Genomic DNA, 22,256 nt, shown 5'->3' with positions numbered 1-22,256 from the left:
TTACCTCAGTAAAGGTCCTTGAGACCTCTATGGTTACCATTCTGATGCATCGCTGACCCCCGATCATGTGACGGGGGTCAGCGATGCGCTAGTTTCCGGCCACATGGCCGGAAGCGCCGGTTAAATGTCGCTGTCAGTGTTTGACAGCGGTATTTAACTAGTTAATAGCGGCGGGCAGATCGCGATTTCACCCGCCGCTATTGCGGGCACATGTCAGCTGTTCAAAACAGCTGACATGTCCCGGCTTTGATGCGGGCTCACCGCCGGAGCCCTGCATCAAAGCGGGGGATCTGACCTCGAACGTACTATCCCGTCCGAGGTCAGAAAGGGGTTAAGTAAAAGAGCCACCTTCAGCAGCACCAAGGCTGCATTCTGTGAAGGTGGCTCTTATGCTTAGTATCCCTAGGAATGCTGAAATAATCATTTTTATAAATTTTGCCGCCTCCTGTGTTCAAAATACGGTACATGCCCAGCGCCTGCACTCTGCCAACTTTACTCGCCTGCTGTAAGTTCACGGGCAGTGCGCATGGTGCATGCCCGAGAAATGTTGGCAGAGTGCAGGCGCTGGGCATGTATTTTGAACACAGGAGGCGGCGCACAGACGCAAGAGGGAGATGATTGACGTCTCGGAGGCGGTTGACACCGGGGGAGAGGACATACCTCCGGGACTCAATACATGTATGGCGCAAAATTTATAAAAGTGATTATTTCAGCATTCCTAGTAATACTAAGCATAAGAGCAACCTTCACAGAATGCAGCCTTAGTGCTTAGTGGCTCTTTTACTTAAAAACGCCCGGGGGGGGGGGGGGTGACAGGTTCCCTTTAAATACAGTGATCAGGTCTTTGTTGTTTCCGTTAGTGTCTATCTTTTTAGCGAAAAAAAATGTGCAGCATGTTGTACCTGTTTTTCTAATGAATATAATGAAGCTTACTACTGAGCCTCCTAACAAATACTACAAAACACAGGTGTACCTAGCCTGAGCATTGAAATTTAGAGTGGGCCCCTGGAGTCAGTTCCATTGGTGGGCCCTAGACACTGGGGCTACCCCAACCCCCGCTACATAATTAAGACGTGTACTGCCTTAGATTATACGCTGATATTAGTGTGTTTTACCGCACAATTGATGGTCTTGTATTTATTGCTATGTAGCTACATAGTGGGCCCCAAGAATGATTTTCTCTGGTGGGCCCAAGGTGCTCCTGTCCGACGCTGCCTATATTACATGGGATGAAAGGTCTCTCCTATATTACATGGGATGGAAGGCATCTCCTATATTACATGGGAAGGAAGGTATCTCCTATATTACATGGGATGGAAGGTCTCTCCAATATTACGTGTGATGGAGGTCTCTCCTATATTACATGGGATGGAAGGTATCTCCTATATTACATGGGATGAAAGGTCTCTCCTATATTACATGGGATGGAAGGCATCTCCTATATTACATGGGAAGGAAGGTATCTCCTATATTACATGGGATGGAAGGTATCTCCTATATTACATGGGGTGGAAGGTCTCTCCTATATTACATGGGATGGAAGGTATCTCCTATATTACATGGGATGGAAGGTCTCTCCTATATTACATGGGATGGAAGGTCTCTCCTATATTACATGGGATGGAAGGTATCTCCTATATTACATGGGGTGGAAGGTCTCTCCTATATTACATGGGATGGAAGGTATCTCCTATATTACATGGGGTGGAAGGTCTCTCCTATATTACATGGGATGGAAGGTATCTCCTATATTACATGGGATGGAAGGTCTCTCCTATATTACATGGGATGGAAGATCTCTCCTATGTTACATGGGGTGGAGGGTATCTTCTATATTACATGGGATGGAAGGTATCTCCTATATTACATGGGATGGAAGGTCTCTCCTATATTACATGGGATATAAGGTCTCTGCTATATTACATGAGACGGAAGGCCTTTCCTATATTACATGGGATGGAAGGTTTTTCCTATATTACATGAGATGGAAGATCTCTCCTATATTACATGAGATGGAAGAGATCTCTCCTATATTACATGGGGTGGAAAGCCTCTACTATATTACCTGGGATGAAAGGTTTAGAGAGCTTAGAAAAGTTGAGCTTGTTTAGATTAGAAAAGGAGACCTCAGAGATCTTATTTATATGTATGGTCTATATATATAGAAAGTAAATATATGGTTAATAAAAAAAGGATTGGTATATGACTTATTTCTTCCAAAGACCTTACAAAAGACCAGGGGCATTCATTATGAGTGAAAGAAAGGTGATTCCGGCATATTTATAGGAAAGGATTCTTTACAGTTAGAGCAGTCAGACCGGACCACAAGAAGTAGTCATTGCGTCTATATAACAGCATTTATAGAAGGACTGGAAGCTTTTCTTACTACCAATGTCATTGTGGGTTATACATAATCTAGCGATAGAGAATGTAGGACTGGAGGAGAATGGGGGAACTTGAAGGACCTTTGTTGTTTTTTCAACTAACTATTTAACAATGTCTATACTGTAGTTGTGATCTATCCAGATATGAACCAACAAGATACATTGTGCCTGAGATCGATCCTCTGTATTACGCAGCTGCATAGTAAGGAAGGAGGAAAGTGAGTGTCTCACATAAAGTCAGAGAATGTGTAGGCTTCTGCTTCGGCAATCTCCTCTGACATCATCCTTCTGAACCTGTTCAGACACGTCGAAGTTAACTCATAAGTGAATGTGTCACAACATTTATATCCACAGCTCCAAAAAAATTTAAGGGGTTCTTCCCTTTAAGAAAATACCAGTCCCCAGGTGAAATTGATATTTTAAAAAAACGCACTCTACTCACCCTCCCCAGGTCCAACACTGACTCTCTGTGGCTGCTCACTCTATGTGAACACGGTCTAACTGTTCAAGCAAAGTGAATGTGATTTCACGAAAACTCTGCCCCCTGTGGGTCTAAAAACGCTAATGCGCTGTGCAGTTTTTATGTGTTTTTTTTTTCTCTGTAGGCTTCTATGTGGAGCCTTAATAAACCTAAGTAAAAAAAAATGAATTTTTAAGTGCAGAATAAAAGCTTTTCTGGACTATTAAAAAAGCTGCTTCACATCTGCACCAAAAACGTATCAATTAAGGGGAGAAAAGGCAAAAAAAACCCTAAGCCAAAGCGCATCAAAGAAGATTCTCATTGCTTGGTGTGGTGTGGATACCGCCAAAAACATGCAGTTAAAAAGCGGCAAAAAAAAAAATGCTATTATGCTATTAAACCTTTTTTATGGATTTAATGGAGGAAAAACATTTATCACCTCATTTTGTATCCCATTTACCGATCACCGTAAATATCTGTTCACTGTATTGGACTAGTTGTTTCTGTTAATTCCTGATTTGTGAAGTTTATTTTTAAAGTGCATTAACAATGACATTGTTTTTAGTAATTTTATGGAAAAAAAATCTGATTTTTTTCCCCCCTCTAGAATACAGGTACACAGAAATACACTGGTATATAGAGATGTATCTTTGTGTACCTGTACTCTCTGCCTGCACATTCTACAGAACATTCTCCTACACTGAGAGGTGCAGACAGTTTTTGTTAGTGCCTACAATGATGCAGGCTGTGAGTTGGAACCCTGGGGAGACCAAATCTGAAGAAAAGAGGAGAATTGTTTATTTAATAGAATATAAGCATGTGCAGAGCAGAGATGCCGGCCCTAGTACCCAAGGAGGAGCTATGGAGCCAGAAAGAAATAGAAGTTGGGACAGCGGGACAGCTCCCTCAAATCTAGGCCGTCCCGCTGGATCCATTTGGGAGTTCTGGATACCGATCCTGTGACTGGGTTGATACCTTTCTAAGGCCCTCTCCTGGTCTCCTCTCCTTATGAGACTGTGTTAAGAGACACAGCAAACCTTCTTCTAGCAATGGCACATATAGATGTGCCATCCTGGTGAAACTGGACTACCTGTGCAAACATAATGGGCTACCTCATGAGACTAACAAAACTTTGGGGGGTTTTCTGCACCTGTTGTCACTTTTTGTCACCAAAGCACCCCATTCTTCCAGGGGCCCCATAAGTGTCTTTATTAATAACACTCCTTTACCATTTCCACCAAATATGGAGAAGTATCAGGAGTTGCGGTCGTCCATTTTGCTGCACACTCCCTGTACAGAGCGGACCATGGAGACGTTGCATTTCTGGCGGGAATAGCAAAATATTTCACTTAGGAGTTAAACGCCTGAACAGGTAGAACAGGATGATGTAACAGGAGGCTGGAAGAGCAAAAGTCCAAATTCCCTCTGCGGATATGAGACACTTTCACTTTCCTTACGTTCCCGGTGTAACCCAATGCATAGTATACGTCATCTATTACTACGCCGGTGATGTGTTATGCATGGAGCATTGGTTGTTGCTCCTTGGCCGCCATTACTTGCACATGTGATCTGGCTGGACACAGCATAGTACACAGTTTCCGGTCGTTGTGGCCAACATTTCATCTAGTTGGTTCTTAAAGCGGATTTGGCAGCATATTTCACGATACAAACCACATATGTTATTAAATAGATCTCTTAGACCTGATATGGCTGGTGTACTTCCTTTGAAAATCCATGAGAGGATCCTTTTTGAAAAGCTTTTTCCCTCCTGGGATTAAAATGAGCTCTAGTTTGATTAAGCTAATTTTAATATCAAAATTATAAAGATTGTGTAGCCATGAGTTATCAAAGTAAGTACATCAGTCTCATCTGGTCTAAAGATCTATGTAATAATCTATATACTTTGGGGCGACACGGTGGCTCAGTGGTTAGCACTGCAGCGCTGGGGTCCTGGGTTCCAATCCCACCCTGGACAGCATCTGCAAAGAGTTTGTATGTTCTCTCCGTGTTTGTGTGGGTTTCCTCCTGGGTTCAATCCCCACCAAGGACAGCATCTGCAAAGAGTTTGTATGTTCTCTCCGTGTTTGCGTGGGTTTCCTCTGGGCACTCCAGTTTCCTCCCACATTCCAAAGACATACTGATAGGGAATTTAGATTGTGAGCCCCATTGGGGACAGCGATGATAATGTGTGTAAAGCGCTGCAGAATATGTTAGCGCTATATAAAAATAAAGATTATTATTATATACTTTGGTGACAGATCCTTTTATAAGGTGATATTCCACCTTCTGACACAATGTTGTCCTTAGGTCTAACATCCTGTTACAACTGATTATGAGATCGGTGGTGTCCGGCACCCCCAACGATCAGCATGAAATCGACTCCAGTGATGGCCGGATATAAGCCATGTATGGGGCAGAACACAGCCATGTACATTGCTTAGTGGCCAATGCACCTTATTTCCTATTCCATTGATAAAGTGCAGCAGCCCCTAATCAACGTACAGGGCTCCTGTGTTCTGCCCCATAGAGTTCAGTGATACAATTCTGCTTTCCTCCAGCCACCACTAGGGGGAGCTTGCTGCATATTGTGCTATTATCGAGTTCAATGTATACACAGTATGTCAGAAAGCTCCCCCTAGTGGTGACTGATGACAGTGAGAATTCCATCATTTAGCTCTATGGCTATGCACAGGAGATGGAAAAAAAGAACTGCAACCTCAGAATTTTTGACTCATTTAAATATTAAAAAATAATTTAAGTTTGGACCTTCACTTTAAGAAACACAAACCAGTGTGTGCTAGTGATTCCGCTGAGAACTAGAGCCAAGTGCAGCAGGGTCAGCCACCATATAGCAGCAATATTTAGGCTATTGCTGATATTTGGTCACTGTTCGGTGGTATGCTTTGGGCACTGTATGGCGGTACTTACTTAGGATTTGGCACAAGTGTGTGATGTTGGATGTTATTTAGTATTGTTATCAAGGAAACTATATGACGCCATACTATAAGACCCTTATATAATTAGGCACTGTATAGGGGCGCCACCTGACGATATTATACAGGACACCGTGCACCATAAGGCCTGCCCAGAGTTCTACCTGTAAAGGAAGCAGTCCTCACATCCCGTATGCATGACATTTCAGCCGATATCGCTGCTCCATAGAATTACAGGACGTCCAAACCGAAGCTCAAGGAACTCATTGACCTGTTATTCCCCTCCAAAAAATAAATCATAACTTGCTCATTGCTCAAGGTTGGACCACTAGGATTCCTCCGAGATCGGGGCTCTGGAACCCTGAGAACAAAGTCCCGTCCTGAATGGAGGGGATGTGCGAATGCTTGGCCTCTCTTCCATTCATTGACTATGGGACTGCGGAAACAATCCTATAGCCAATGAAGGAAGTGGCGGTCAAGCATACGCGCCTCCTCTCAATGCAGGGTGGGCTGCAGAGCTCCGTTCCCAGGGTTTCTGAGCCCTGATCTTGGGATTGCTGGAGATCCCAGTGATTGGACTTTTCAGGAATAACCCTTCACATACAGTCGCCGTTGCATGCAGCATTGTTCTTCATCGATAAAAACCTCAGTGTTTCTCCAGATTCCCATTTCACCTGCTGTCATGGATCCTGAGGTCATATTTTCTCCTATACAGCCCACCTCTTCGTCAATCGCTGGTGTTTTGTTTCCTGCAGCGAAGAGCAAATATGTGCGAGCCACGAGGCTGACATGAAGACCTTTGGTATGTGGCCGGAGGAGGAGATCGGGCTTTGACAGGCGCAGTCTGCGACCGACACACCTGACGTCACCTGCTCACCTGGAAAGAAAGTGAAACCTGTCGAGAAGTTCCCTAAGAACTATGCGGTTCCCATTCTCCTTTAAGTTACATCACCAAAGAAATCTGGAAGATATCCTGAAAGTGAATTCAATTTACCCCGGGAGCACGGAGTATAAAAGAAGAAACATGGAGCATCCTACACCAAACCCACCAAGATGCGCCCTACAAGAGCAGGTGAGGGGTCCGCACCGTCATCCTGGACAATGCCTTGTAACCTGATGGGTATTTTGGGTTTATTTTTGCCCTTCTTCATTGCAGATATGGCTGCCATCATCAGAAGTGTGGCTCTCCTTGCCCTGTATTTTGCGAGCCTGCAGGACGTGGCCGAGGGTCATCCGATCCAGAATCACTGTCATATGTCTAAATATAAAAAGATGCAACCGAGCGCCATGTCCCCAGCCCGAAAACTCCAGAACTTACAGGTGAGTGGAGATCAGGGGCTGGAATGAGAGTGCGAAATGGACGGTCAACGAGGTGCAAGTCCCATATAACTGTGATGTCCATAGAACGGCAATGGCGGCTACTTTTTTTAGGAATTCACCTGGGACCCCCTCTATATGGGGGCTGCTAACAAGCTGAAGTGATCCTGTATAACCCTTTTTTGCAATGGCCCCAGGCCAACAGCTGCAGTGGACGATGATTCCCGGGGAAAAATTGGGGTCTCGAGGTGAATCCCTGGGATTGCCATTGATAAGAAAATCCCTATAAATGTGCGATCAGCCCCCCAAAAGTAGATTATAATAAAATCCCATTGTGTAAATGACCCTCTGAGAAACCGAGTACTTGTGTATAATGCATGGAAAGACATCGGACGTATTTATCAGACGGGATCGGATCTGATTCTCGCTCTTTACCCGCAGCACAAGAAGTCGTCGTGCCACCACGGCCTCCGCCTGAAACACTTCGAGGACTGCGACATAAAGGTAAGGAGCTTAAGCTTCGTCCATTATACCAAATGTGTAGCAGGACCCCCGACTACTATAATGGCGACTTGTACGGGTGCGACAGCGATCCCTACACCCTCTATAGCTATGCTCCAGTGTCCAGGGATGCTGAGGACCTAAGAAATGGCTCCCGGGACTGGGATCCGGGTCTAGAAACAGTTATTATATAGTCAAGATTAAAAGAAAAACATTGTCACCATGAGCTTTTGGTGACTTTTTGACGCTGCTAAATTTCTGCACCTATTGTGTAAATTCAGTTACTTGTGGTTTTTCGCTGCATTTTTGACTGCTGTTTTCTATCTTCTTTTTGATGCTGCGATTTTTTAAATCTTTTTTTTGGTCATGCTTTAAGGAAAGTTGCTTTGTTTTTGATACTTCCTCGTATGCAAGTGCAGATTTACCATATTTTTCGGACTATAAGACGCACTTTTTTCTCCAAACAATTTGGGTGAAAATGGGGGTGCATCTTATAGTCAGAATATACTTACAAATAGTGTGGCGGCAGCAGGAGTCGGGCGATTCTGCGGTGGTCCCGGACCATGCAGGGCAACAATCACACTCCCTTACCAGGCTGGTGCGGCAGGTCTCTTCGGCGCTCTGTGGTGTGGGGGGCTCTGCCGGCATGTTGTGAAAGCCTGAAGGCCCCCACATATCCATTGCTGCGATGTGGTGGCCTCCGGGAAAATGGCCGGCGCATGCTCAGATTTAGATCTCTTGAGATGAGATCTCATTGCCGAGATCTGAATCTGAGCATGCACCGCCCCCCGGCGGCCATTATCCCAGAGGCCACCGCATCGCAGCAATGGATGTATGGGGGCCTCCAGGCTTTCACAAAATGCCGGCGGAGCCCCCCGCACCACGAGTACGGTCGAACCTGCCGCACCAGTCTGGGATGATAGGAGTCATATTGCCGGACCACCGAACACCTCCTGTGACCACGCTCCACCAGCGCTGCCCATCTAAGCTGAATTTGGACTGTAAGACGGACCCCCATTTGACATATTAATTTTTTCCCCTATTTTCCTTCTGAAAATTTGGGGTGCGTCTTATAGTCCGAAAAATACGGTACCTGCAGATTTTCCGCATCTAATATAACTCTTTGGGGAAAATCTGCACGGAAAACTCAGCTTACCGCAACAGAAATTGACACGCTGCAGATCTGAAACATGCATCGCGGGACAGTTTACGCTGAGTAAAGAAGAAGCGCAGCGGGCAGGAGATTTCTATAAATACCATCCACTTTGCTGGAGCCGCAGCAAAAATACGCACCAAAAGCTCATGGTGGGAACGTGGCTTTAAGGAGAAAGAAAGTTGCCAAAGTAAAGACATTAATTGCTATTAAATAAAAAAAAAAAGATTAAACTAAAAAAATGTAATTACTATTAACCCATTATCTACCAATGTCCTTTTTTGGGGACGTCTAATCTTTAGCTTCTAGCAAGATTTTATAATTTTTATAATTAGGTCCAGTTTTTTGTGTTGTGTTTGTAAAATGAATGTTTACAAAATAGGAAATCATGTCATTGTAATTTTTAATTGAATATTGGGACGCCCTTTTCTGAAAAACCCGTGCTTGAAAAAATTTTGCAAATTATGTTTCTGATTCATTAGGATGCAAATCATTAAAAATCTGTCATTAAAAAAAAAAAAAAAATGAAAATTGCTAATTTGACAAGTAATAGGTTAATAAAAAGTAGTGAAACCTATACATATTTGATGTCACTGCAATGTATATATACAGTATATACTCTACATGTCTCTTAGGCTGCCGTCACACTAGCAGTATTTGGTCAGTATTTTACATCAGTATTTGTAAGCCAAAACCAGGAGTGGAACAATCAGAGGAAAAGTATAACAGAAACATATGCACCACTTCTGCATTTATCACCCACTCCTGGTTTTGGCTTACAAATACTGATGGAAAATACTGACCAAATACTGATAGTGTGACGGCAGCCTTAGACCATGTAGTGAACAGCAGGAAGGATCAGCAGAAATTTTTTTTCGTACCATCCTCAAAAAATAAAAATTGTTGGCACCAAAATAAAACAATGAATAAGAGAAGTTCCCTCCACGGTTAGACCCAGGACGGGGGTCCACTGTGCTGTACCTTCCATTTATACCCCTCACTTGAAATGTCCAACGAGATCACCCACATTGTAAAGACAAGTACAAGATATTATAAACTATCCATCCAAAAATCATGAAGCTGAGCGAGTATTATATCTGATAGTATTAGGATACCTCCATTATTATCTAAATAGGTTAAAAAAAAAACTCCAAACTGATTAAATTCTTAATATATTTTTATACCAATAGTTGATCAGATTTCTGATACAGAGCTCCAAACCCTCTGCATTAGCAGAAAATGCATTAGCAGAAAAAAAAAAAACTTGAATACCAGCACCAGCCACTAGAGGGAGCTTCAATGTTTCACTTTGACTTCAATAATAAGGCAGTAAATAAGCTCCCTCTAGTGGCGGCCACAGGTATCTAACATGTCATCTTTAATTTTATTGCTGGTTGCAAAATGGGTTAACTGAGAATCCATCAGTGAGCTCAGTTTGTAACTCAGTTAGACTTATGACCACAGACCACATCAAAGTTAAGCGCGTGGGAAAAAAAGAGCTTTGTAAATGCTAAAAGGTGCAAAATATGTACGGAATCCCAGTTAAAAAATGATCTTTAGCTGAAAGTAACGGCATTTAAGTAAAATAAAATGTAATGTCCCTAGAGGTGGACAAACCCTTTAAGTTGATAAGTAAGTGGTAAATGTTCCATATTGTGTTCTAATTATTGCATATGTCTCCGCAGGGCAGAGACAGACTGATGCTCACCTTATACCGGGTGTCACTGGTCGTCGACGTGCTGGAAAATATGAACAAGACCGAACTCGTAAAGCAAAATCTCAACGCTTTCTCCATTCTCGAGTCAGACCTGATGAATTGTGTAAGTGCAGAAACATTGCAGATATCTCTCATACAGGTGACCCAGACAAGGTGTATGGAATAGGGGAGCAATGGACGCTGCACTTGGAGTGATTTTTTTGTGTGTGCTCAGTGGCTAAGAGCCCCATTCTGTGATATTAGTCAATCAGTCCCTGGTTCCTCGTGTTTTTGTGACCGATATTAGTGCTTCGGTCCATAGTGTCCAGTGATTTCACACCATAGTCATTGGCCTCTAAGTGTCATGGTGACCCAGTGCATGGTGTTCAGTGGGTAAGTGTTCCAGTCCATAATGTCCAGTGTTTTAACACCCCTAGTCCAAAGTGATATGGTGTCCCAGTCTCTGGTGTTTAGTAGTTAAGTGCACCTGTCCATAGTGTCCTGTGTTTTAATACCCTTTTCCCCAGTTTCTAGTGCCATGGTGACCCAGTGCATGATGTTCAGTGGATAAGTGATCTGGTCCATAGAATCCATAGTTTCAACACCCTGGATCCTAGTGTCTAGTGTTATGGTGACCCACTCTGTAGCATTCAATGGATTAGTGTTCCACTTAATAGTATCTGGTCTTTCATTGCCCTTGTCCCTGGTGTCTAGTGTTGTGGCGAGCCAGTCTAGTCTTTAATACTCAGTGGGTAAGTGCTCCAGTCCATATTATTCGGAGCTTTAGTACCCTGGTGTCTAGTGTTATAGTGAGCCATTCTTCATTGTTCAGTAGATAAATGTTCCATAGCAATCAGCCCTGATGTTTAGTGTCATAGTGATCCAGTGTCTGTTGTTCAGTGAATAAGTGCTCTGGTCCATAGTACCCGCCCAGTACTAGATCCTAGTGTCTAGAGTTATGGTGACCCACTCTGTCACATTCAATGGATTAGTGTTCCACTTAATAGTATCTGGTCTTTCATTGCCCTTGTCCCTGGTGTCTAGTGTTGTGGCGAGCCAGTCTAGTCTTTAATACTCAGTGGGTAAGTGCTCCAGTCCATATTATTCGGAGCTTTAGTACCCTGGTGTCTAGTGTTATAGTGAGCCATTCTTCATTGTTCAGTAGATAAATGTTCCATAGCAATCAGCCCTGATGTTTAGTGTCATAGTGATCCAGTGTCTGTTGTTCAGTGAATAAGTGCTCTGGTCCATAGTACCCGCCCAGTACTAGATCCTAGTGTCTAGAGTTATGGTGACCCAGACTCGAAGATTCAGCGGATAAGTACTCCAGTTCATAGTATTTAGTGTTTCACTATCCTTGCCCCTGGTGTCTAGTGTTGTAGTGAGCCTTCAGTCTTCAGTGGATAAGTGCTCCAGTTCTCAGTGTCCTATTTTTTAAATACAAAGTCCCTGGTGTCTGTTAATCAGTGGATTTGTGCTTTGGTCTAAAGTATCCATAGTTTCAACTCCACAGACCCTCTTGTCTAATACTATGCTGACCTGATACCGTGATGGCTTAGTGGGTACGTGCTCCAGGTCATAGTGCTCAGAGTTTTAACTTTCTAGTCCCTCGTGTATAGTGTAATGGTGACCTACGCAGTCTCTGTTATTTTGGTGAATAAGTGTTCCGGTCAATAGTACCCATGGTTTTAACACCCTAGTCCTACTCTGGTACCTGCTGTGTGTCGTTGGCTTTCCTGCCCCCCTCTGGCATTGAGCATGCTTTCCTGTCTGACATCCCCATACACATCAGATTGGGGGGGTTGGCCAACAGTAATCCAATGTGCATGGACCCCTTAGGACCCAATATCTGCAGTTTTTCGTTAATTCTCTACGTTTTTACCGATGCCTCAGAAAGCTTTTATTGATATGAGTAATGCACGGGTTTGAGTGACGTTGGTTCCTTGTCATTTTGGAGAAAGTATAATTTTACCATCTTTATTCTTTTCCAGGAGATGGAGAAATCCCCAGAGTTGAAGAACTGTCGGCATCATCTCAAGCAATACAGAGAGACGGTAAATATTTACTGCCGGAAATGGAGGGAACTCCGCACATCGGTTTAGTAATTACCTAGCATCCCCCACGTTGTACCATTCCTCTGTTATTCCTCTTAGAAAAATGTATGAAAAAATTGACAATTGGGCGTTACCGTTCTCCTCTTTCCAAAGAGGTGTGTCCCTACACAGTCTGATGTCAGCACTCACTGAACAGCTTTAAAGTATATAGGAACATGCTACCAAGTGGTAATACCCTTATATCAAGTTATTCATAGGGGGGAGGGATAACAGAGAAGGACTGGTCTATCTTGGAGATAATTTAATAAAATAGTCCTTTTTAAGCTTTGTCATAGATATAAGTTTGGGTTTTTTGAAGCCTTTTTAAGAGTTTTTGAGACAAGTGTCACCCAAGGTGACTGGTGGAGACAGATAACTATGTAATATGTATGAGAACTGTCATTTCGAGAACTTTTGACATGTCAGAAGTTTACATTAGTGGGTGTCTGAATGCCAAGGCCTCCACCGATCTGTGAAATGAAAGGGCAGAAGTGTTCAGCCAAGCTATGCTCTCCTTAAAGGGGACATGTCACTTGCCATAAATATGTAATTTTTTTATCTCGTGTAAATGCTGCTGTTCTCCTGAATCCGATGATGTTTTTCTCTTGTTCCTGCTCCTCTCCGTTCCTGAGATACGCCCTCTTCTTACCTTAATATACTCTTATTAGCCAACTGGGCGTGTTCCTTAAGAATATGCCCAAAAAAGGAGTTGGTCACCACGCCCATAAAGAGATTTACACACAGAAAAGAGGGGGCCATATCTCAGGAACGGAGAGGCACAGGAAGAAAAGAAAAACATCGCCGGATTCAGGAAAACAGCGTCTTTTACACCAGGTAAAAAAAATACCTATTTCTGACAAGTGACAGGTTCTCTTTAACACAGATATTCTATCGAGTCCATCTTCAGTTCAGAGGAGTGCAGGGCACAGTGATCGGTGAGGGTCTGAGATCTCCACGGACACCCACCATTCAAAGCTCCTGACCCGTCTCTGATATGCAAAAAGGTGTTTTTTGTCTTTTTCTTTAATTTTTACATGAGTGGAAATTGTGCAAAAATGTTGCCACTTTTCCCACTTTTACGCCATTCCTGTGGTCAAAATCCGCACGACTTATTCACTTTAATATGGGCATGAACCTCAAAAATGAAAAATTAATAGAAACTATCATTATTAATGCGCTTCTTCTTTTCTCCTAAATTTAGGTGACCCAAGAGTGTCTGAAAAATGACGTTCTCACCAGCCTGGTTTGGATTTTAACAGAAGATATGGGGCAACTGATTCATGGGGGCCAAAGCCCCGAAGAAATGATAAAGGCAGATCTCCATGTCACTGCCAAACCACCTCCTGCAAAGAAACAAAAAGGCAAAAGGAAGAAGAAAGGCAAGAAAACGAAAAAGAAGGCCGACTGAAAACATCCCCACGTGAAGACAAAAAGAACAATGCCAGTTGTCCTAGCAACCAGAATTACTTTCTAAAGGAGGCCGAACTCTGTTGCTATGGGTGACATATAGTGTTGCTAAGGCTGACAATGTCCGACATTTTATAGGCCTCATTTTTTAAATTGTCTCCGTGTTGCCCCCTAGCAACCGATCACAGCTTAGCTTTCATTTTGAAAACAGCTCTGATTAAATGAAAGCTGCTTTGTGATTGGTTGCTATGTTTACCATCATCTGACCATCAAAATCAAAAGTTGGATGATATACAAAAAGGAACAAAGGTCTTGAAGACGTTATATTTCCGCTATCGTGCTGCAAAGGACACGATATTTCACTCAGTGACTTTTATATGTATTTATTAATAATAATAATAATAATAATAATTTAATTGTTGAGTTAGGATGCCATTTCCTAACACAATGTATTTATATATAATATATTATAATGTATTAAATATATTTATATTTTTATGTATATCTATAATAAAAATTAAATTATTAGAATTTTTCATCAGTTGCTTGAATCTTATTGCCGGAAGGGGAAATGGGGCCAGATATTTTGTAAAATGTTTTTGGTGTGAAAAGTTTAGTAGTTTCCTGATATATGAAAGTGAAGGATCGTCAAGAGTAGGAGCATTTATTATAGGGGAGCGTCTTTTTCTGAGAGTCAAAAGCTTCCATTTTCTTTTCGCAGAAAACACTTTAGGAATCGCTATTTTTCTCTTTATGTTTGTACACCGGAAGCTTTTATTTATTTATTTATTTATTGTCATTTCCTGAGATTTTTTTCCTCCTGTTTTTTTTTTTTTTCATTTTTTGGGGAAAGCTTTTTTTTACTGGCATTTTTAGATTTTTTTTTAATCCATAAGACATGTTCCATAAATACTGCATTTTTCCGATGATTCCTTTTTGTGCTGAAGTTTGCTGCATCTAGTCCAAGCAAAGAGGATGTCAGTGGCGTAACTAGAGTCCGATGGGCCCCGGTGCAAAATACACACAAAATACATATAACGTCCCTCATCCTGGTATATGTCCCTTAGGCCGGGATCACACATACGCGAGATACGGCCGAGTCTCGCAGGTGAAAACCCAGCTCTGGCGCCGGCACTCCGGAGCGGAGCATGCAGCTCCATGTATTGCTGTACGGCTGTACGTAGTGCCGGCGCCAGAGCTGGGTTTTCACCTGCGAGACTCGGCCGTATCTCGCGTATGTGTGATCCCAGCCTTATCCTGGGACCCATCCTGGTATAGACATATCCCCCATCCTGATATATATGCCCCTTATCCTAGTGTATACGGTATATCCCCCATCATGATATATATATATATATATATATATATATATATATATATATATATATATATATACATATATATATATATATATATATATATATATATATATATATCTCCCCCATCCTGTAATATGTCCCCTATCCTGGGCCCCATCCTGATATATATATATATATCCTTTATACTGGCCCATCCTCATACATACGGTATATCCCCATCCCTGATATAGAGAAAAAAAAAACAACCAGCACTCCTAATGTGAACACGTGCACGCTGCAAACTGCATCATATAGATAAAAAAGAACACAGCAGCACAACACAGACAAATATTCAATATAGATTATACTTCTCAAAAAAGAACCTTCGTTTCATCTATTACTGTAAGTTTTATGAAAAAATGTTTTGGGAAGTATAATCTATATTGGATATTTGTCTGTGTTCTCACATGGCCTAGATTCATGCACATGTGCTGCTCTGTTCTTTTTTATCTATACGATGCAGTTTGCAGCTTTGCACATGTTCACATTAGGAGTGCTGGTTGGTTTTTTTCTCTTTTTTTTTCTCTGTTTAGTTACTGGATGCTGGCTGCCTCCAGACTGATCTTGCACTCCTCCCATTGACCTTGCAGGTGGCCGTAATCAGCTCTACCAGCCCATAAATTGTAGGCTTAGGCTACTTTCACACTAGCGTCGTTTAGGAGAGAAAACGCATCCTGCAAAGTTGCCCGCAGGATGCGTTTTTTCCCCATAGACTTACATTAGCGACGCATTGCGACGTATGCACACACGTGCGACGGATGCATTGTGTTTTGGCGGACCGTCGACACAAAAAAAGTTACATGTAACTTTTTTTGTGCGTCGTGTCCGCCATTTCCGACCGGAACTCCGCCCCCTCCTCCACGGACAGTACAATGTGGCAGCGGATGCATTGAAAAACTGCATCCGCTGCCCCCGTTGTGCTACTTAACACACTGTCCGTCGGTACGTCGGGCCGACGGTTTGCGACGGCCCGTACCGATGGACTAGTGTGAAAGTAGCCTGAGCCCGAGAGTGACATGTTTTGTCCATAGTTGTAGGCTGGTGGCCCAAAAGTGGCATGTACGGTAGAGTAGGACCCATCAGAGGGAGGTCACCTTACCATGGTTGATGGGCACACATGAATTGGCCAATTTATGCGCTAAGAACCTTCAATTCGTCTATTACCGTAAGTTTTATGAGAAAACAATTTTTTGAAAAAATCTTTTTGAGAAGTATAATCTATATATACTAATATTTCTCTGTGTTTTCACATGGCCTAGATTCATGCACATGTGCTGCTGTGTTCTTTTTTATCCATCCCTGATATATATATATATATATATATATATATATATATATATATATATATATATATATATATATATCCCCCATACCGCATATGCCCCTTATCCTGGGCACCATCCTGATATACAGTATATTGGGCACCATCCTGATATCTATGCCCCATCCAAGTATAGGTCCCTTATCCTGGGCATCATCCTGATATATATATCCCCCATTCTGATAATATGTCCCTTATCCTGGGCACCATCCTGGTATATATATTCACCATCCTGGTAATATGTCCCTTATCCTGGGCACCATCCTGATATATATATATCCCCCATCCTGGCATATTTCTCTTATACTGGGCACCATCCCAGTATATATATCCTCCAACCTGCTAATATGTCCCTTATCCTGGGCACCATCCTGATATATATATCCCCCATCCTGGCATATTTCTCTTATACTGGGCACCATCCCAGTATATATATCCTCCAACCTGCTAATATGTCCCTTATCCTGGGCACCATCCTGATATATATATATCCCCCATCCTGGCATATTTCTCTTATACTGGGCACCATCCCAGTATATATATCCTCCAACCTGGTAATATGTCCCTTATCCTGGGCACCATCCTGATATATATATCCCCCATCCTGGTAATATGTCCCTTATCCTGGGCACCATCTTGGCATATTTCCCTTATCCTGGGCACCATCCTGGTATATATATCCTCCATCCTGGTAATATGTCCCTTATCCTGGGCACCATCCTGATATATATATCCCCCATTCTGGTAATATGCCCCTTATCCTGGGCACCATCCTGGCATATATATATTCCCCATCCTGGTAATATGTCCCTTATCCTGGGCACCATCCTGGCATATATATTCACCATCCTGGCATATTTCCCTTATCCTGGGCCCCATCCTGATATACACTGCTAAAAAAAATAAAGGGAACACTAAAATCCCACATCCTAGATATCACTGAATGAAATATTCCAGTTGTAAATCTTTATTCATTACATAGTAGAATGTGTTGAGAATAAAACCTAAAAATTATCAACGTAAATCACAACTAATATCCCACGGAGGTCTGTAATTGGAATGATGCTCAAAATCAAAGTGGAAAATGAAGTTACAGGCTGATCCAACTTCAGTGGAAATGCCCCAAGACAAGGAAATGATGCTCAGCAGTGTGTGTGGCCTCCACGTGCCTGCATGATCTCCCTGCTATGCCTGGGCATGCTCCTGATGAGGCGGCGGATGGTCTCCTGAGGGATCTCCTCCCAGACCTGGACTAAAGCATCCGCCAACTCCTGAGCAGTCTGTGGTGCAAAGTGACATTGGTGGATAGAGAGAGACATGATGTCCCAGATGTGTTCAATCGGATTTCTGGTCTGGGAAACGGGTGGGCCAGTCCATAGCTTCAATGCGTTCATCTTGCTGGAACTGCTGACACACTCCAGTCACATGAGGTCTGGCATTGTCCTGCATTAGGAGGAACCCAGGGCCAACCGCACCAGCATATGGTCTCACAAGGGGTCTGAGGATCTCATCTCGGTACCTAATGGCAGTCAGGCTATCTCTGGGAGCACATGGAGGGCTGTGCAGCCCTCCAGAGAAATGCCACCCCACACCATTACTGACGCACTGCCAAACTGGTCATGCTGAAGGATGTTGCAGGCAGCAGATCGCTCTCCACGGCATCTCCAGACTCTGTCACGTCTGTCACATGTGCTCAGTGTGAACCTGCTTTCATTTGTGAAGAGCACAGGGTCCTAGTGGCGAATTTGCCAATCCTGGTGTTCTGTGGCAAATGCCAAGCGTCCTGCACGGTGTTGGGCTGTGAGCACAGCCCCACCTGTGGACGTCGGGCACTCAGACCATCCTCATGGAGTCGGTTTCTAACTGTTTGTGCAGACACATGCACATTTGTGGCCTGCTGGAAGTCATTTTGCAGGGCTCTGGCAGTGCTCCTCCTTGCACAAAGGCTGAGGTAGTGGTCCTGCTGCTGGGTTGTTGCCCTCCTACGGCCCCCTCCACATCTCCTGGTGTACTGGCCTGTCTCCTGGTAGTGCCTCCAGCCTCTGGACACTACGCTGACAGACACAGCAAACCTTCTTGCCACAGCTCGCATTGTTGTGCCATCCTGGATGAGCTGCACTACCTGAGCCACCTGTGTGAGTTGTAGAGTCCGTCTCATGCTACCACGAGTGTGAAAGCACAACCAACATTCAAAAGTGACCAAAACATCAGCCAGAAAGCATTGCTACTGAGATGTGGTCAGTGGTCCCCACCTGCAGAACCACTCCTTTATTGAGGGTGTCTTGATAATTGCCAATAATTTCCATCTGTTGTCTATTTCATTTGCACAACAGCATGTGAAATTGATTGTCAATCAGTGTTGCTTCCTAAGTGGAGAGTTTGATTTCTCAGAAGTTTTTTTACTTGGAGTTATATTCTGTTGTTTAAGTGTTCCCTTTATTTTTTTGAGCAGTGTATATATCCCCCATCCTGTAATATGTCCCTTATCCAGGGCACCATCCTAATATACTGTATATATCACCCATCCTGCAGCTGTTCTTCAATGTATAGAAAAAAAAAATTATATTCACCTCCCATCCGCTCACCCACAGCTCGCCGTCCTCTTTTGAAGCCGGCAGCTGACTTCAGCATGCAAGCAATGGAAGCTCATGATGGCACTGCCACATGCCCCCAGGATGCACATCCAGTGAAGTTTGCTCTGGTGTCGGAGGAACCTTCACCCTCATGGGCCCGGCTGCAACCTCTGCGACCGCAGTCGTTATGCCGCTGGTGGTTGTGATTCAGGAAAAAACATCCCTACTGTGTGCTTTTTTCCCCTCTATAAGCTTTTATAGGAGGCCTGAAAAAAACGCATCTGATAAAATGCATCAAAATTAACAGTAAAAAAAATCCTGCAAGTATCACAGAAGATTGCTATTTCGTATTTTGGTGACATCACCTGCAGAAAACATTCTATATTACCATAATATATGACATAAGACGCACATCACTATTACATATAAAACCGCATGACATTTTGCACACAGCGCAGTTGTTTTCTTCAAGGGCAGGGACAGCACAAGACAGTCTACATCCCTACAGGGGAAAAGAAATGTTCAAGTTCTGCATAGGACGGCCTCAAACACTACATGTTTTCATAAACCTAGCCTTACTTATAGTTCTGGGATTCGCAGGGACTCAATCTACAAATTCTAGACAATCATAGCAAATTTGGGAAAACTGGCAAGTTTGCCTCCTACATCTTCTGAAATGTCCACTATACCCCATTCTTGCACCCATTTACCGTACTTACATCACAGACTGTACGTGTGACTTTTCTTCTCCGCTAAGATTGTGACTCACGTCTTCCTCTGCAAAACAGTTCACCCACGTCCCCCTTATGTTACCTCTACCCATTAGCAACTACCTTATCCCAGTCATAACAGGTCATCATTTTACAAATTTTCTAGCCATGTAGATTTATGTAATGCCTTAGTAATTTCCCGATACAAATCTGTCGGCTTTCCTAGCATGTCAGCTTTAGTAACTACTTGTATTCGCCATGTTTTCCTATAACTCTGAGTCGTCTCTCTGTTATCCTTCCAGGAGATGTATGAATAAATCGACAAGTGTGTTACCATTTTCCTAGTCAATAGTTGGCTGTCCAATCACTGCTAGCGGGTTGGATCCCCATTTCATATATTTCCAGGAGTAGCAGAGGAGCAGCACAAGGCAAAGTGTTAAGAATATATTATTCTGGATTGTTAAAACCAAAGAGAATGAGATTGTGAGGCAATTTTTAGCTTTCTCTTTTTTTATACATACACCAACTGATGAGTTCTACATCACCTGTGCCCTCATATCTACAAAGTGGCACGATTGCTGACCTTCACTACAGCTGTGAGATTCTGTGGGTGGCCTACAGCAGGTAAGTCTTCTCTGTGCCAAAAGTACACCTACCTGAAATGATATATAAAGCTGCCTCCAAAAATTTCCTCTGCCCATTCAACCATGAGAGCCTTGAGTTTTTGCATCGTGCCACTGTTGGCATCTCTGGCCATGGGGCTTTGCCCCCAACCTGCTGATCTCAAAGATGGTGAAGGCAACAGACTGTGTGCCCGTCTCTATGCAGACAGCAGCCTGTATTACGATGAGTGCTGTGCTGGAGACGCCATAGACGTGAAGCCAGGAGAAGACATTCCCTACATCATACCGAGGTGGAACAATCGCATCTCTTCATTGGTGGTGGGCACCAAATGTGAACTAACCGTCTGGTCAAAGAAACCCAAAGATGGAGACACCAAGAAGTTTTCCAGTGGGGCTCAACCACGACTGGCGGAGATCAAGAGAGGGCTTTTGGGAACCTGGGATGACTCCATTTCATCCTATTACTGCAAATGCACCTGAGGAGGAAGAGAAGACGGACAAACCTTGTGTTCTCGGAAATATGGAGATGTGCTGACTGAAGAAAAAGCGTCATCCTGTATGGGGTCCAACCTTCCTATACTGCAAATAAAGCCTATAAACATGCATTGATCTGACGTACTTACTATTATAGGACAGGAGGGCCGATTGTGAGAGGGTGAGTGTGCCGCACAAGAGGATGAATGAGAGAAATGGAATTTTTGGAAGCTCTAAATTGTCCTCCTGAATTCTCTCTCTTTTCCATTTGCTGTGTAGTTGAATGCCATGTCGTTCCTTATTGCAAGCTACTATATATAGGGCAAGAGAAAGGGTCCCATACACATTGGGGTTAAGTCGCCAAGGTGCTGATTTTTTTTTGCCAGCTATCTGATAAATATAGGGGGTAGCTCCTGACTTTCCCCAAACAATGGAGGAAAGAAGGATCAGGCATGATGGATTTCAACACCTAAACCCTTTGTTCTCAGGAGATAAACAAATACCATATTGGTTTTGAAGCAGTTTAATTCCCTTTTCCCCAAAAAAATCATACATGCTGGGCCAAGAGGAATTGGGTGGTAGGTATTAAAGATATACAGGTACCTTATCTGTAGGGTTTTAGGTAGACACAAAAATATTTTGGGCAGGGTTAATGAAGGATAATAGTATTTCATCCTTTCACCAGTGCCTCAGCAGGTTAAACATGTGATGAAGACCCTTTTCCCCATTGATATTTAGGGGTCCCACTTATTAGGCAATTATGGCATAAGCAGTGATGTTTCTTGAAGCTCCCAGTTACTGACCACCCCCTACTACGTGCCTGGGGTTTCTGGTCCCATTAGGCCTGGGGGTGACTGCTACCTTTTTTACCTACTGAGCCTACCGTTAAGGTCCAAGATGACAAAAGTGGAAATCCAGTCTAAAACTTGTTACTGGTTTGTAAGGAATCCCTGACATTACCCCCAAAACGTGTAAAAAAATGCATGAATGGGTATGTATAATTTTGCAAATACACTTTATATTGTTTCTATGCATTGATAATTGTAAAAAAGAAGCAAATATCCTTGATTTAAAAAACATCCTATTTATTTTATGTACGCAGCTCCTATGCAAGCCAATGTGTCCATATAGCTACAGACTACAAACAATCCCTGTGTAGTCTGATCCTCCGCTTCTTGCTATATTATCTAGAAATAGGAGACAAGTTAAAGGAGGTCATTCATATAAAACTATATATATATTAGGAAGCTGTA

The 22,256-nt window shown here is 43.0% G+C and overlaps 2 protein-coding genes across 2 annotated transcripts; both read left to right on the top strand.

Annotated features, from left to right (window-relative positions):
• The first annotated feature begins 6,732 nt into the window (after positions 1-6,732).
• Positions 6,733-14,304, top strand: LOC143809430 (uncharacterized). The gene is made up of 6 exons (XM_077292503.1): positions 6,733-6,849; positions 6,934-7,097; positions 7,536-7,598; positions 10,434-10,568; positions 12,436-12,498; positions 13,739-14,304. Exons 1-6 carry the CDS (start codon positions 6,831-6,833, stop codon positions 13,943-13,945), a joined length of 651 nt encoding a protein of 216 aa, XP_077148618.1. The 5' UTR covers positions 6,733-6,830; the 3' UTR covers positions 13,946-14,304.
• A 6,309-nt stretch (positions 14,305-20,613) lies between these two features.
• SYCN (syncollin) lies at positions 20,614-21,123 on the top strand. Its single transcript, XM_077292502.1, has one exon. It carries the CDS (start codon positions 20,614-20,616, stop codon positions 21,007-21,009), a length of 396 nt encoding a protein of 131 aa, XP_077148617.1. The 3' UTR covers positions 21,010-21,123.
• Positions 21,124-22,256: the final 1,133 nt, after the last annotated feature.

Source organism: Ranitomeya variabilis, chromosome 2 (genome assembly GCF_051348905.1).
Source record: "Ranitomeya variabilis isolate aRanVar5 chromosome 2, aRanVar5.hap1, whole genome shotgun sequence".
Taxonomy (NCBI): Eukaryota; Metazoa; Chordata; class Amphibia; order Anura; family Dendrobatidae; genus Ranitomeya; species Ranitomeya variabilis.
This window is presented reverse-complemented; position numbering and strand designations above follow the sequence as displayed.

Bases quoted from the DNA above. Each gene is read 5' to 3' on its own strand.
- SYCN (XM_077292502.1), top strand. From the start codon at position 20,614: ATGAGAGCCTTGAGTTTTTGCATCGTGCCACTGTTGGCATCTCTGGCC.
- LOC143809430 (XM_077292503.1), top strand. The intron at 7,098-7,535 runs GTGAGTGGAGAT...CTTTACCCGCAG, and splicing joins GAAAACTCCAGAACTTACAG to CACAAGAAGTCGTCGTGCCA. The intron at 12,499-13,738 runs GTAAATATTTAC...TCCTAAATTTAG, and splicing joins TCAAGCAATACAGAGAGACG to GTGACCCAAGAGTGTCTGAA.